The sequence below is a fragment of the Medicago truncatula genome, chromosome 8 (genome assembly GCF_003473485.1).
Source record: "Medicago truncatula cultivar Jemalong A17 chromosome 8, MtrunA17r5.0-ANR, whole genome shotgun sequence".
Taxonomy (NCBI): domain Eukaryota; kingdom Viridiplantae; phylum Streptophyta; class Magnoliopsida; order Fabales; family Fabaceae; genus Medicago; species Medicago truncatula.
The window spans coordinates 27,502,716-27,519,863 of record NC_053049.1 but is presented as its reverse complement, the minus strand read 5'-3'; the positions used below and the strand labels follow the sequence as shown (position 1 = coordinate 27,519,863).

At 30.6% G+C, this 17,148-nt stretch overlaps 1 protein-coding gene across 1 annotated transcript in view; it reads left to right on the top strand.

Moving 5' to 3' along the window:
• LOC25502826 (probable LRR receptor-like serine/threonine-protein kinase At3g47570) overlaps positions 1–17,148 on the top strand; it is a 29,088-nt gene that overhangs the window by 5,248 nt on the left and 6,692 nt on the right. Inside the window, exons 3-4 of the mRNA XM_039828493.1 lie at positions 8,599–8,673; positions 14,983–15,198. Of these exons, the coding sequence (XP_039684427.1) occupies positions 8,599–8,673; positions 14,983–15,198 (291 nt within the window). The remainder of the gene's footprint in view (positions 1–8,598; positions 8,674–14,982; positions 15,199–17,148) is intronic.

Genomic DNA, 17,148 nt, shown 5'->3' with positions numbered 1-17,148 from the left:
AAGAACCGCTCTCCTAAGTTTATTTCTACGCTTTATTTTTATTGACTATTTGAAAAAAACTGAAGGTGTGATTAGTGAAGAATGGGGGTGAGAAGAAGTAGAATTTGATTTTATTTCGGCTTGGAGGAGTTTTGACTCATTGCCTACGTACCCTTTTAAGGGATCAAAACCGATCGTAGTTCATTCTCAAAAAATAGTTTTTGTTTTTGTTGGTTGATTTTAAATTTGAAAAGAGATTTTGAAGAATAGAGATGAGAGGCCTCAAGGGCATGAGATTTGGAAAAAAGTGAGGTGGAGTTAGCTTTTTCAAAATGAAGTCCAAGTATAGTTAAAATTTATTAGAAATTTTACTTAAGAAAATAAAAGGGAAATAAGGAGTTTTGACTCCTATTTTATTTTCAAAAAGGTTTTCAAGTGAGGTTATTTGCATGTTTTGGAAAAAAGTTAGATTTTCTCTAAGTGTTTAAACCTAAGCATTCATCTAACCATGCAATCCTAACCATACATCTACACATGCAATCCTAGGCATACATCTAGGGTGAGTGTGTGCGTGCCGGTGCGTCATAGTGTCCATAGTCCATATTACAAAAATTGCCTAAATACATTCTATGGCCCCTTTGCCAAGCTACAAACCAATGATAACAAATTACATCACCGAATGAATTAAAATTTGCAAAAAATAAATGCTAAGCTAAAGGTAGTGGAGGAGATAGTGGTGAAATGGAGAAATACTCATGAAATGAATGGAACAAAAGAAATGAGATGATTAGTAAAATAAAGCATAGAATAAAAGAAATGCACAAAAAATATTAAGAGGAAAGACATACAAGAAGCTAATAAAGTGACAAAATGTGCATGAAAATGGTCCTAAGGCTCTAGCATATGTATGACCCGTAATCCCTTCATTATGGCATTTTTAGAAGTCTTGCCTTGTGCCATAATGTGAAAAAAAAATGGGACATATTTGATGCTAAAGCTTATGGCACACTTTCAAACTATTTTGGCACTTTATTTACTAGTAAAAATGCATACTAATTGCAAGCCAAGAAGGGAGATGAAATTGAGATACACAAGCAGCACATTAAACATGTAATCAGCAACAAACTTATCACAAAATTGCATTCCAAAAATTCATATCACATGTCAACATTTCATGAGGAGTACACTACTAAAAAAATGCACAAATTTATGTCTAAATACACTAATTAACCAAGAAATATCACATGTTTTTTTTTTTTATCATTTTAAAACCATTGAAAAATATAAAAAAAAGTATGAAAATACATCAAGAAACATGTGATAATTTTTGGAGGTTTTTAGAGAAAATTTAAGCATGCAGAAGTTCAAACAGCAAAGAAATATGGTGCAGATAGCAGGAAAATAAACAAAAACGTACAGAAGAAGGCCCAGCCCAAAACCAAAGGATACGGATTCACAAGGAGCGTTGGATTGATCCGGGGGGGGAAACCCTAGATCCAACGCTCAGGATTGAAGGGATTGGACCGGTCTTGGACCGGTCCGGTTCAGTTGCCTATAAAAACAAACTAGCGCCGGTTTTTTCAATTTCACTCCTCTTTCTCTCTCTACACTCAGAGCTTCTCTCTCTTCTCTCTTCTCTCACCTCGCCGGATTCTAGCATGGCACGCCGGAGAGGATGAAGAACTGGCCGGAACCTTCATAGGTCCGCCAGAAACTTCATCTTCTCCGGTGAAGATCTAGGGTTCCGCCATGAAACTTTTCAGAAACTTATGATTTTTACATCTTTTGATTCGTCCTTTAACCCTAAACACGAATCCAGCAAAGATTTTCTCAAACACAGCTTGAAACGACGTAGATCGGAAAATCTTCGTACGGTTTTGAAACTAATTTTTTTGATCTTTTTTGAAAGAAAATGTTTATATCTTTAAGGATCTACATCGTTTCGTCGTTTATCACTTCTCTGGTGCTTGTTCTTGCTTTCAAAACTTGGATCCTTATGGATCTAGTTTTGGTGTTTACGGTTTGGTTTTAGTTTTTAATTCTGGAAACTTTTGGATTCTGTTCGTTCACGTGATTCTACAGGTTAAACTATGCTATCACTTTTGAAAAGGAATTTTGAGTTTTACCTGAAGTTTTTGATTGGAGGTTTTATGAGATTCTTCGGAAATCTTGATTCTGTTCTTGATGATTTTTTGATCCTTCTGCTTGTTCTTTGGACCGAAAATAAATCGGTGATTCACTGGCTTAATCCCTTCATCTTCTCCGATTCTTTCTCTGTGATTATACGCTTGAACTTGCTTTCCCTCTTCTGATCTTCTCTCTGTGATCAACGCTTGAGCTTGCTTCAATGCGAGCTCGCGTTTGGAATTGCAGAGAAACGACCAATTCAGTGATGAAGATTCCACAGAATCTCCGAGAATTGATCCAAAAATTGTTGATTCTGATGAATTTTAGGGTTTCTGGAAACGGTTAGGGTTTTGGGTTCTTGGTGTTCTTGAGAAATTCTGAGAAATTTTCTGTTTTGATTCAATTGCTGAGAGAGAGGAAATTGGATTTGTGTTTATGAGTTGGCGTGTAGTTAATGGATCTCTGTGGCACTGTACACCTTTTATAGCCTGCCATGTGTGATCTTGGACCATTAGAAAGCTGACATGTGGCATTGGACTGAAAAAGGGGCGCTGCCTTGTAATTTGACTTGAAGGACCTGTTTGCAAATTTGAAAAAAAATATATGGACTGGACTGAAAAATGAAAGTAAGGACTGAAATGAAATTAAAAACTGTTTGGACAAAAAATGCGATTTTGGGACCTCAATTGAGGGACCAAAATGCAATTAAAAATAAAATTGAATAAAAAACGTAATTTGAGAAACAAAAAATAAAGTTGACAAAACGGACTAAAATGAACCAATGGCTTAAATGAGGTACTTCAAAGTAACCTCTCTATGCCGAAATTTTGTGTGAAATGACCAAAATGCCCCTAGGGCTAAAAATGACCTAAACAGATTCAAATTGACTTGACACTGACTCAGATGCAAGTTTGAAATGAATTTAACAAGGTTTACTGATAAAGTGTAAAAAAACAATCTGAAAAGACTCAGAGACAGTCACAAGGATGAAAATGGGTCCCACTGCAGGAAATGACCAAAATACCCTTCTGTATGACTTTTGAAATAAAAATGCAAATTTTGAAATAAACTGTAGAAAAAAAAAAAAACAATGTAATGATTCAGAGACACTTTTGAATGACTTACAAGACAAGTAAAGACATTTCAAAAGGTTTCATGCAAGAAAAAACATAGATGAAATTGTGATTGAAAATACTGCGAAGCAGAGACAATTTGAACTTTGCAGTTGAAATTTGATAATTGACAAAGTTTGAAATGAAATTGGGCCCAGTATTTTTAGGTCCAAAAACAGGGTATAACAGACCTTTCTTCACATCTTCTACCAAAGTATTTTAACTTATCTTATGCTTTTGATGCTCTTATACATGTTCAGACCTTGTTAAATTTTAATCTATGGTTCTTCAGTACTTTGTTATCATTAAAACTCTAGAGAAAATGTACAAACTAATTTTGTTCCAACAAAATGATGTACCTTCCTCCAATTATCACCTTTCAACTCCCATTTAGTGCTCCTTAGAAGTTTTCCTCGCACTACGAACTCTTTGGGAGAAACAACAAAACGTCATCGACCAACCAACAATTTTGAGAATATACAATCTACTCATGTCATAAAGATAATGAGGGCTTAGGGGGAATTTGTTCCAGACCAGATTTCGGTCCAATTCAATAGATGTATTAACCCATTACACCACCTCGCACAAAATCACCACCCTAAGGCGATCCTAGCCGTCCAACTGATCTCTAACCAAATCCTAGAATCTCCAACGTACGAGTTTCACAAAAGCAGTTATAGTGAGCTCGTTTATATAACCGTGGCACCACTGCCACACCTAAGTACAAATGCATTTTACACACTTTCTACTCCTTAATTATATAATAATTTGAGCGTTGCAAAAGTTACCTACTTTACATGTTTCTTCCCCACTGTCGAAGGACAACCTCCACCGTATCAAAGCTCTTCCTTCGCCGGACCAGATCGTCTTCAGCACGAGTGTCAAGATCTAATTGTTATCGTAGTTATAGTTTCAAACATATCATATATATGCAGGAAGAGAGAGAGTTCCTTTTTTAAGTGAGAATAATGGGAATAGTTATTGACCTTGGATTTAAATTAGATGGTTAAGATTAAAATTCCCTATTTAAAAAACAACACCTCCCTCTATTCTATCTATTCTCATAAACCCATTTATATTTTCATCTTCTTTAATTACAATAATCTAAAACCAAATTTTAAAATAGACTTTAATCCGACTTTTCTGAAGATAATCCATTGATTTTCTCGTAACCTTTTTTGTGTTTGCTATAAAAATATTGAAATAGTTATTAATAAATATTAGGTCAAATATCACAATTGATCATTTATAGTGCTAGAAAGACAACTATTTACAACAACAAATACATTTCTAGCACTATTAAACGACATTTATAGTGCTAAAATGATGTTTGGGACTATTAAACGTAACGTTTTGACACCCGAAACTTTTAACATGCATCGTTTTGATCCAAGTCAACAACTTAACGGCTACATCAACATCAATTAATTATTAATTGACAACATGGGTAACGGTGAAATAGTTTATCAACTAAAATGACCTATTTGAAACTTTTGAAACTTAAAGGACTAACTTAGGAATTTGGTCAAACTAAAAGGATCGATTTGAAACTTTTGAAACTTAAAGGACTAACTTGAAAATTATGTCACACTAAAAGGACCAAATATGGTATTTGGCTTAAATATTATAATATGTTAGACTAAAAATATGTCATAGTATTACAAATAATAAAGATACATCTCATTAATAATAAAGACGGCGTTAATGAGTCTCATGTATTTTATGTAATATTTTACAAATATTTGTATTTTTTATATAAATTTTTAAATAATAAACATGATCTCATTAATCATGGCGTAGGAAACTCATTTTCAAACAACTAAATATGTGTCATCCCATGTCCCTTGCTTTAGAACACATTCTCTCAATAAATCTTCTAAGGACTGGATAGTCCTCTCGGCATGACCATCCTATTTTGCAGCAAGACCTGTTTTTTCACAAATGTAAATAAGCCAATATCAAAATTCCCCTAAAACATCTAGATTAAAGCATATATGTGCTAATTTAATATCCAATACATAAAGCATAAATGATCCATCCTTCAAGCAAGACAGCTGATAAATAAATTTACTCTCACAGTTCCTTCCACATAGCCCCTTGACAATCTTAATCATAAAAACACGCAAACACCATTCCTGTTAACAACATAGTAATTGATTCCTCAGTTTAAATTTAATCCCATACACAATTTGTTAACACAATGAATCATTTTTAGGCTGTATTGAGTGTTAAGATGGGGCCAAATCAAAGTTATAATATATGTTTTCCTATATAATTTGGATTGTTGTGAAGTATATATTATTATTACATGTACCTTTGCAATCTGCTTCACATTCATAACATATTTGATATCTAATGTGATTAGAATTGGATTTATAATTTTTGTGCATCTTGCAATCTCATCTATTCAATAGATAACCATAGTTAGCTATTCCTATTCCTCCAAATTATAAAGAAGCAGTATGGTTAAATAATTGACCTATCACAAAATATGAAATTATTGTTGTACTTGCAGAAAAAGTACAATAAGGATTATAGGGTTAAGAATCGTCTATTAGGGTTTAGACTGAATATTGGATGCTTGAGAGTGTTCTCAAGGGTGGTATTTATAGTCTTCTATGGGCTTGGGCTTCGGTTGCTTAGTCTCCAAGTAATAGGGGTATTTAGGCCTTTTGGGCGGTTTCTAGAAGATTCTAGAGGTTTAGAAAGGCGGCTTCTGCGCCTTGGGCCTTGGGGCTTTCTTCAAGGGCGCTGAGTCCTTTCTGAGAGTCTAAGAAGCCCTTTTGGAGGTCCTTTAGGTCCTTAGGAATATTATGACGGTCCAATTGTAATACATCAAATTATTATATATAAATGAAACAATAGCATGTGATTATCAAACACTAACTAAATCACATATATTTTCAAAACGACATCTTTAAAAATGGTTTTTATGAAAAGCTATTTGAAATAGATTTTTTTTAGAGATTTTTTCACAATTTTATTATCAAAAAAAAATTTCAACAAAATGATGAAATTTTTAGAATTACATTTTAAGATAAGTTATTCAAACAAATTTTTCATTTGAAACTTTCCTTAAAAATTTCTTTGTTAAAAAAAGTGCAACAAACATATTACACTACTAAAATCTATTTTAAAAAAAGTTATAACAAACGGGTCCATTATAAAACTTTCTAACAAAGAACTATCAACATTTATAAGTAAATTTTTTTATTAAATTATTTTTGGATACAAATTTTCTCTATTAATATAACATTTATGTCTTACAATTGTTTTTACTGTTATATAAAAATAAATAATAAACTATATGTACATTAATTTGCTAGTTTTTCTCCCCTTTTTTGTTGGATTTATGGATTTTTGTCCTTCATTTCTAAATTCGCAATTTTGCTCCTTTAATTTTTCCAACTTATGATCTTGTACAATATAAAATATTGATGTGACATTACACAAATTGAATCCACATATTAAACTTAAACTTTTTAATACTTGTAAATTCTATATTCAATAATTAATAGTAAGTTCCAATTAAAATCTAACTAAATAAGCAAAAAAAAAAAAAAAATTCTAAAAACCAGAAATTTAAATTGTTTGATAAATAAAAACCGTGAACCCTAAAATTTCATCTTTATCCAACATTTACAACCCAAAGACCAAAGGATGTAGTACTTCGATTTTCAATTCAGCTAAAAACCATGAACCCTAACTTGTAACCAATTGTATAATTCTTCTAAACAACATAAATAAACATCCCAACGTAAACAACAAGCAAACATTATTGTGACTAAAACAAACAACAACCTATATATATAACCCAAGAGAATTCAATAAAACCACCCAAGTACTTTATTATTATTTTCAATTTTGATATTTTGTCCTTTGCTGCATCCTCTTTCTTTTTCAACTCCTCTTTCAATTCTGACATTTTGCCCATAAATTACAATGCCAAAAATGTTTTACCATATAAATTCTACACCCTTAAAATTGTTGTCACTTTATCCGGACAATTGTGAGTGAACTGAAGGTCTAAAGAGACCACAATTGAGAAGAGAAGTGGCGATGATTGACGATAGAAAAAGCAATGTTGTATGAGAAGATAGAGAGATGAAATGAAAGTATATATAAAGGTTTTTATTTATGATTAAAAAGATACAACTTTATAAGTTTGGTGGTGTGCTTCTCTTAACTTTATTTAAGATTTCAAGTTCAATTTGTCAATTTCGGTTGGTTGGTTCAACTTCTTAAAAAAAACAATCTAAGAAAAAATTCTTATTTCTATGGTTGAATTGAGAAAAAAATTAGAAATTCCAGCTTTATAGATTTTGTTAAGGTTTGTTTATTTTATTATTTTTTGAGCAAGTTAAGGTTTATTTCTGTTGCTTAAAATATAAAGAAAAATAAATTTTGGTCCATAGGATGGTTAGATTTTTTGTTCATACAAAATGTACTTGGATGTTAGTCTACGGTTATATATGTAATTACTAGATTATACTTGAATTTTATAGTAACTTTTCAATGAAATTATTGGTTCTCAATGACCTTACATTGGTCTCTATCTCATAATAAAAAATACATGATGTAAAAGTACAATAATACTTAGATGTAAAAGTTACACATATGCATGTAAAATTTCACCGCTTAACAACATGACTTTCTTGAGGGATGTTAGATTAGACGATAACAATTTAAATGAAAGTCTCCCAACTGATTTTATCAACCAGCTTCCATAACTTGAAAATCTCACTTTATGCAACAATTAATTTGAAGAACCATTCCAAGATCAATTGACAACTCACATTGATGCACTCTTAGATTTTACATTAAATGAGATTATTGTTTCTCATGAACCATTCCTAGATCAACATGGGATGTCTGTTTCCTAATCAAAATTTTAATATAAAAAATAAGGAACTCAAATAACTAACTTGGACACTTGTCAATAAAAAAAAACTAACATGGACAGTACAATCATATCTTCGATGTAAAAGATGTAAGTTTAAACTAAAACTTAATGTTTGTACTATCATTTACAATACCCATTTTAAATTTCAAGTCCCTTGATAATTTCATATAAAATTAAAAATATTATTAATGTTGTATGAAATAAAGAGATTATAAGTTATTATACAAAATTACACTTTGTTATAACTTTGAGAAAGATATGTTATAAAATATAGGAAAAAAAGTAATAAATGGTAAATAATATGAAAGAAATATAAAATATTATTAAAGATTCATATTAATATTGTAAAACAACTTATAAAATAAGACAATTTTGTTTTCAGTAATGAAGGTAGTATTTAACTATTTATTTTGATTGGGTGTTTGAACTATCCTGATTAAGTATTTGTCTTTCCCTTTTTTCATTGTTGAATTACAGGTGAAATTCCAAAAGGGATATTGGGTGATCTTACACAGCTAATATCATTGTCCCTTATGGATAACCAGCTTTCAGGTAAGATTTTTTCATTGACCCTTACTATCTGTTTGTTATACTGGTTTCTCTATAGTAGTATATGTTTAATGATGAAAGTGTCCAGGTTTTGCGAAATCCATATTTATGAGATTTAATTTAAGATTGGCCGCAATCCCCTTTTGCCTCTAAAACATATCACACAATAAGTTAAGATTGGGAGCAATCCAATTATTTTGTAAATTTTCATAAAACTATATATCTCTTTCCAATTTATCATCACTATAATATTGAAATTTTAGTTTAAGATGTAATAGATACCACACACTGGTCTTATATAAAGAACAAAAAGAGCATTTGAGGCATCATAGCACTATTTGGTAAAACAACCAATAAAATTAGTGGTTCAATTAACTTATAAGTCATCTACTATCAGTTATCAACTAACTTATTATAAATATGAAATTAAATGAAAAACATTTGTTTACTCTTTTTTTTCAATTAAGACAACAGTTATAAAAATTAGAAAAAATTGATCCTCGGTTGAGTTTTTTTTTTTTTGTTTGTCGTTTCAATTAAGACAAGTGTTGAGTTTTTTTTTTTTTTTTTTGTCGTTTCGATTTATGATTTTTTTTTTGGTTTGATCCTCGGTTTTATGATTTAGCCAAATTTTTGCCACATCATCATTTGTTTGTAAAATCAAATTTTTTTAATAACAATTGACAACATGGACTAAATTCAAAACTTTTGTAACTTACGGTGTTTTAAAAATAAAAAAAAATAATGCATGGATGAAAACCAAAAACCCATTAACATAAGAGACGAACTATATCTTTAAGCCAAAATTATATCATGTCCAATAATTTTTCAAATTTACTCTGTCAATATAAAATTAGTTTCTAATATTCCTCTATTCCATCTTCATCCTTGTATGGATTTGAAAAATTGGTTTGGTAAGAGACATAAGATGTTTTCTTGATATTGAAATGTAAACTTGAAGTTGAAGAGGAAAATTAAAATATAAATATCAATTTTACAATGTTTTTCTTTTCATTCGCATCTTAAACATTAACCAAATATTCTTCAAAGAAACAACATGCGTTCCCACCATTAAAAACCGTGTTAGGTTATTAAAAAATATGTAACGGTATCACCAAATAATTTCTTAATGACATTAAATAGAAAATTAAACAGATATTAAAAAGTTAAGCTAAGCTTTTATCATAGAAAGCAGGAGTCTGAAAAATGAAACTATAGCAAGCAATCGTAAACAATTTATTCATCAAGATCGAGTTATTATATGAAATTAGAACACACTTACTTGAAAACCATGATCACAGATTCGCCGAGATTTGAGACAAGAGTGTCTTCCTTTTCCTTTCACATGCTCCGGAACTTAGGGTTTTCGATGGGGCAAACCATTAATGAGCAGAATAGTTAGAGTGATGGCAAAGGGACACCCACCATCACAACTCTTGTAGCGGCGGAAAGGAGATAACGCCGGAGAGTGGGAAACGACCACCGCAGGAAAAGGCCCAATAACTGACGACGACGACGATCAACGACGACCACCGCAGGAAAAGGGACAAAGATCAACGACGACGGCCAATAACAACCCGATTAGGGCAAGAAGAAGGTGCGATAGTGAAGACATGGTCTTCCAAACTATGCACCTTTCTCAGATATCTACATGGTGATTAGAAAAGATTTTGATGTGGGTGGGAGGTGAGAAAAGGTGATGGACGATGGAAGTGTTTATAGAGAGAAGGGAGAGCTTGCAATTTCTAGAGAGAGAATGGGACTGGTTTTCTGTTGTTTCACATTTGATATTTGAAATATACATGAATTCATCTCATCATCAATATTTAAATTGAATGAAATTTCACATCAATATATCAAAGAAAATAAGTGAAAGAAAATCCCATGATCACAAAATTGGTAATATAAAATTCAAACTCCCACTAACCTAATGCACCAAAAGAATTCACAATATTCATGTTATTCAAAGTGACTCTTGAAAACAATGAATCTAAGTCATTTGGTTAAAAGAACAATTAACGTCAAAATTAGGAAGCCAATGAATGTAATAAATAATTTATTACCATAAATTATAGTAGTTGAGAGCCACTAATTTCAATTTCAACAATTTCTAAGGGTTCAGAAATGCTAGTTCTAACCTTTGGTCTTTGTAAATTTGCTTCTAATGCAATCCACAGAAGTACCTGGATGATCAAACTTTAAAAAAGGTAGAATATTTACTTGGATTAATTTCACAGGCCTTTCACCAATAAATATTATCCAAGTGCTTATGTCATAAAGTAAAGGATGTCTTCCTCAACATTAGACCTTATAGCAACAAAGAATTTTGACGACGAAAGAAGAAGCTAGGTTATGTGAAGTCAAAGACAACTTATATAAACCATCAACAAAAGATCCAGGGAGTCATGAACCATCTACGTATAGATGAACAAAGGATGAAACAAAGTTACGTGAGTTTAATCTCAAACTTACTTTTCTACCTCCAAGAGTAAAACTAAAACAAAGTTGTTCCAACAAAGAAAAACAAACAAGATTCATCCTAAAATAAGGTACATGAAAGAAATTTTTCAAAACAAGTTCAAAACTAGAATGTTAAAATTTGGTGACATCTCTCAGTGACTTCACAGTTACTCCTAGATTAATATTGTTATATTTTTATGCCCAATAACTTTTTCATTAGACACATGGAGACCAATATGGTCAGGTGCTTTAATTTGTGAGTTACCTCCCACTTACCAAAAGGTTATTTTAGTTCAGACATGTTCTCCTAGAGATAACTCCAAATCTTACTTCCATTTATTCTAGTTTGACTTGTTTAACATCTCGATGGAAGCAGAACAAACATTCACAGAAAAATTCATTGTTGATAAAAAACATGAATTCATTAAAATATGTCATAAAATAATATTTAACTCAAAATAAACAAGCTATTATAACGAGTCTAATATAATTGTACAATCACCTTTGGGCAGAATGTACAAACTAAGGTCAAGAACCCAAGCCAAAACCTCAAATGAGTTAATCAATGAGGATACATTGAACTTGAAAAATTGCCACCTTTTGGCAGACAAATTCTTCTGTTCATCATATTCTCCGATAACTCCATCTCATGTAAATTAGTTAATGAGTATGAATAATCAAATCATAACAAAACGATTATTCATGGAGAAAGAAATTCACTCTGTGAGACAAAACATGAGTGTATTAAAATATATCATTAAATAAGATATAGCTCAAAAATAAACAAGCTATCATAACGAGGCCAATACAATAGTACAATCACCTTCGGGCAGAATGTACAAACTAAGGATAAAACCCCAGTCAAAACCTCAAATAAGTTAATCATGTATTGAATTCGGAAAATTGCACCTTTGGGCAGACAAATTCCTTAGTTCAAAACATTCTCCAATAACTTTATCCCAAATCAATTTTTAATTGTAAAATGCAATAACCACCTTTGGGCAGAAAACTACATGTTATGATTAAAAACATTCGTCACACAACAAAAAAAATTTCATCAATCAATCAATAGAGGTGGTCCCACAAAAAAAAAATACATATTAGATGCACATACACAATGAATCACAACCATGATATTAAATTTATTTCAAAATCGCAAACCTTATGGCAAAGAAACAGACATAAAATCACAAACCTTAGTACAAAAGATAAATGATGTTGATTTAAACATGACTACTCAAAATTGTCTTTGAATCCACACATGCGATTGCAATTCAATCATGATAAACATACTCTTAAACAAATTCAATCAATAAATCAAATCTCAAATCCACTGAAATAATTGAGAAGAAACGATAGTCATATAGAAAAGAATGTGGATAAAAAATTGAAAATGAACAATTGGATCAATTTTCCAATCTCATACATATAGCGCATAAAAGACAAACCAATTATTAAGCAAAATCATCCGTCATTTAGGTAAAGGAAATTTTTCTAAAAAAATAATTCCATAAACAAAACAATCAAAATTGATAGTATAAAGCGTTGACCGATAGATATAAATTAAATGTGCCGAACTGAATCCATCATAATTTGAAAAAGAATCAAATAAAACTGACAAACTTATTTTGAATCAAATAAATTAATATCCACAGAAATATCACTTTAGTAACACATGAATTCAATCAACCCATGACAAAATATGAACAAAAATTATGTCCAAATTAAAACATAAAATCAATGCATGAAAATGAAAATCAGTATCACTAGGTGGTTCACATAAATTCTATAGAACTTAATTCGTGTAAGCATAAAAGCCCCAAGGTAGGTAAAATTGCAAATAAGTAAACCTTAAAATTTTTATGACACGTGCATAAGCCTATTTACTAGATACAAAATCGAGTGATTCATCAAGTACATGAATTTTTACGCATCGACCAAATTCATCCCTCAATTATGCGAAATATCAACTTAATCCCTAAATTTGTCAGACGTCAATCAAGTTAGTCTTTTTGTTCGGGGCGTTAACGGTGCTGACGTGGTCGTTAACCACATGTTAGACGCCACATAGGCAGAGACTAATTTGGCCGATAATAACAAACATTTTAAATAATGATTGATATGCAGAAAATGTTTTGACTTTCTTCTGCAACGGCTCTTTCTTCCCCAAATATATAAAATTGGAACCCTCATTATACTATTAGTAATCTACACTCCAAAATAACCAAAAACTATTGAAATTGAATCTGAAATCATGAGGGGTGGGCATATTGAAAAAAAATAGTTATGAAAGTTGTAACGACCCAAAATTTGAGACATTAACTTAATAATAGGTTTAGTACTAGCACACACAAGAAAATCTACAAGGTAACCATATTCATTATTTCTTATATATTCACATGGTCACCCAATTTTCATACTTTTTCTTAATAGGTTTGGTGATTTTGGAGTGTAGATTACATATAGTATAATTAGAGTTCCAGTTTTATATATTTGGGGAAGAAAGAGCCGTTAGGGAAGAAAACCAAAACATTTTCTGTAAATCAATCAATATGGTCCTTTGAAATGTTTATTATTATCGGCCAAATTAGTCCCTGCCTATGTGGCGTCTGACATGTGAAAGGTTAACGACCACGTTAGCACCATTAACACTCCGGTTGAATAGAAGGACTAACTTGAATGACATTTGACAAATTCAAGGATTAAATTGTTATTTCTCATAATTAAAAGACGTTTTTGACCAATGCGTGAAAATTCAAGGATGAACTTGATAATTCACTCATCCAAAATCATGTGCCATTTAATCATGATATGAAAGAAAATAAGTGTCACACCAATTCAATTAATTTGTCCCAAAAGAACCACTCTTGACGTATGACACATTTGAATGGAAAAAGTGTAAGCAAATATATCCGCGGTTATAAGCACCATAGTCAAGAAACAACTGAGCAAAATTCCTAACCAAAACAAAAAAGAAAAGCTACAAAAACAATAAGCTATAAAACTGCTAACCAAACCACACACATTTGTTTACTTTTTTTTTTCCAATTAAAACAATAATTGTAAAAATTAGAAAAAAAAATGATAAGCTTAAAGCAGTAAACATATTAGTTATAAACTCGTAATCAAATAACGGTAACTAAGTAGATCATTTTTAATTAGTCATATGATTTTATAAGTTATAATCTATTGATTATAAGATAAATTATTGTGCTTGCTAAAAAGCCCCATAACTCTTCTTACCTCGTAAAAGAATTTCTTAGTAAAAATACAAAATTAAAAGTATTTGCCTTATAGGATCCTCAATTCTTTCACCGCTTGTTTGGAAAAAAATAATCTCAATCCGTGACGATGACGATAGAGTAGTTAATAAATATATCTATTTTATTTATAATTCAAATTTTATTCAAAATGAAAGGGAAAAAACAAGTAAGGACATGCATAAACATATTTTATTAAGAATACTCTCGAAATATCATTCATACGTTTTTAACCAATAAAGAAGCTCATCAAATAGTGTTGATTCCTAAAATCCCAACTAGCATATTTTAGTCAAAATACTCTCGCAATATCATCCCAATTACCTGTTTATTTTTTTTAGCAAAATATTACTAACACCAATACCAAGCACAAGACGTACAAGATATCCTCAATTACAAGAAGACACAAGCAAATCAGATACATTTCTTAAACCTGTAAAATCGCTAATCAAATAAAAACAGAGCATCAGAACACCAAATAATTCCAGTCCAAAAAGAGAAAATTAGTCAAGATCACAACATGTTAAGTCAGAAAATTTGATGTCTTATCTTAATAAATATTTAATGTGATATTAATATTACACACATGCAGGTGAAATTCCATCGTTTAACAGCATGACTTCTTTGAGGGTGGTCAAATTTAGCTATAACAATTTGAATGGCAACTTACCAAATGATTTTTTCAATCAGCTACCTCAACTTGAAAACTGTAATTTACACAACAATCAATTTGAAGGAAGCATTCCACGATCAATTGGTAACTGCACATCATTGATATACATAAATTTAGCATCAAACTTTTTGACAGGTATGTTTTATTTTCTATCTCGACATATTTACCCGAAATAAGATGCATATTGATCATTTTCAATTATTTTACATTTTATAGAAGCATTTAAAAAGCATTCATTTATTTATTTTTATTGAATTTTATCTTTTTATTTTAGAATCATATTCTTTTAATATTCTTAAATAAAATAGTCTCTTAATTGAAAATGTTCTTTAATATGAACAACTTTTCGTAAAAAAATGTATAGTTAACCCTTAAGAAATAGAATTAAAAATTCAGAATAAATTATTTTCACAATTTTCTGATCACTAAATTTAATGAAGTGTGTGTACATGTGTGTAGTTGGATAATAAAGTGTTATGTCTAATGAAATAATAAGTGGTGTAGTCTAAGTGTATGTTTGGTATGGCCGGGAGTAAGAATTGATTTTGATAAAATTGAGTTTAGGAGAATTGATTTTGGTTAAAAGTGAGTTGGATGTGAATTGATTATGTTTGGATACACTTATTTAAAAGTGATTGGATAAGCCTTTTAATTGATTTTGAATATTAAATGACCAACTTACCCTTTTAATTGTATTTAAATTATAACCCTTTTTTAACATTATTTTATTTCTTTTTTCATTAAGTTAACTTTTTTTTGAAGAATTCATTAAGTTAATTTAACTTTTGGAACACTGAAAATAAAAATAAGCTACGACCACCCAACTTTCAACCAAAAAAAAATGACCTTTTTTTTTTTTCACAACAAAAGAAACTTAACTATGACCCAATCCAATAAAAAAGAAACGGAAAGAAATAAATGTAAGAAATCTGCTATTTACCCATACGTTTTTGCTCATTTCTAAAGTAAATGACAAAAATATCCCTACGTATGTTAACTCATGCTATTGTTAATTCTGCGTGACTTAACTCACACGCTAGTGTAAATCTCTACGTGAGTTAACTCACGCTAGTTTTAATTTCTACGTGAGATAACTCACGTTAATTTTAAACAACGACTCAAGGCACCCCTTTTGCTGATACAACAACTATGACTCCAACCAAAATGGTGCTACTTTTTTTTTTTCGTAAACGATGACTCAAAGGCACCCCTACTGCTTCTTTTGGTATTGTGGCTGCTTAAGTTTACAAAATGTATATCATATCGTACTCTCAAGAAGATTGCGTAATGGCGTTTGTCCAGGAAACTTGGTGAGAATTTATTTTGTCATTGATCTAAGATATTTATATGCGAAGATGAATCTAGCTTTCAATTAGAACAAAAACCCCAAATCATTTTTTTACAATCTTTTGCATGCAATTTGTCTTTCACACGTTCGCGATAATTCATGAAGTCTTTTATTTTTCTTCTCTCAAATTTATTCTTTTACTTTACACTTAAAATTTTTAACAATTGCTACTCATCTTATTTATAGAATTTAAACTCTTCTTGAAACCATTGTTTATAACAAAATTTTGTTTAAATTTAAAGATAATAAGAAACAAACTTTGCTTAAAATAAAACAAACTTTAGTTTTCCAAATAGATAGCATTAATTAGTTTTATTGAAAAAGATAAAAGTAATTAACAAATGGTATAATTGATAAATCGTACCCTTAAAATACCAAAAAGACAGTTAAATAGGAACGAAAAATTCACATTAAAAAGACACTTAAAAAAGAACGGAGGGAGTAATTGATTCCTCAGTTTATATAAATTTAATCCCATGCACAATTTGTTAACACAATGAATCATTTTTAGGCTGTATTGACTAATGAGTGTTAAGGTGGGGCAAAATCAAAGTTATAATACATGTTCTCCTATATAATAAGGATTGTTGTGAAGTATTTTTATTATACGCACCTTTGCAATCTGCTTCACATCCATAACATATTTGGTAGATAACCATAGTTAACCATAATACGGTACATATACTTTGAGGGACCTATTTCTTCCTTTTCCAGACGTTACCCCCTCTCCTGCTTTC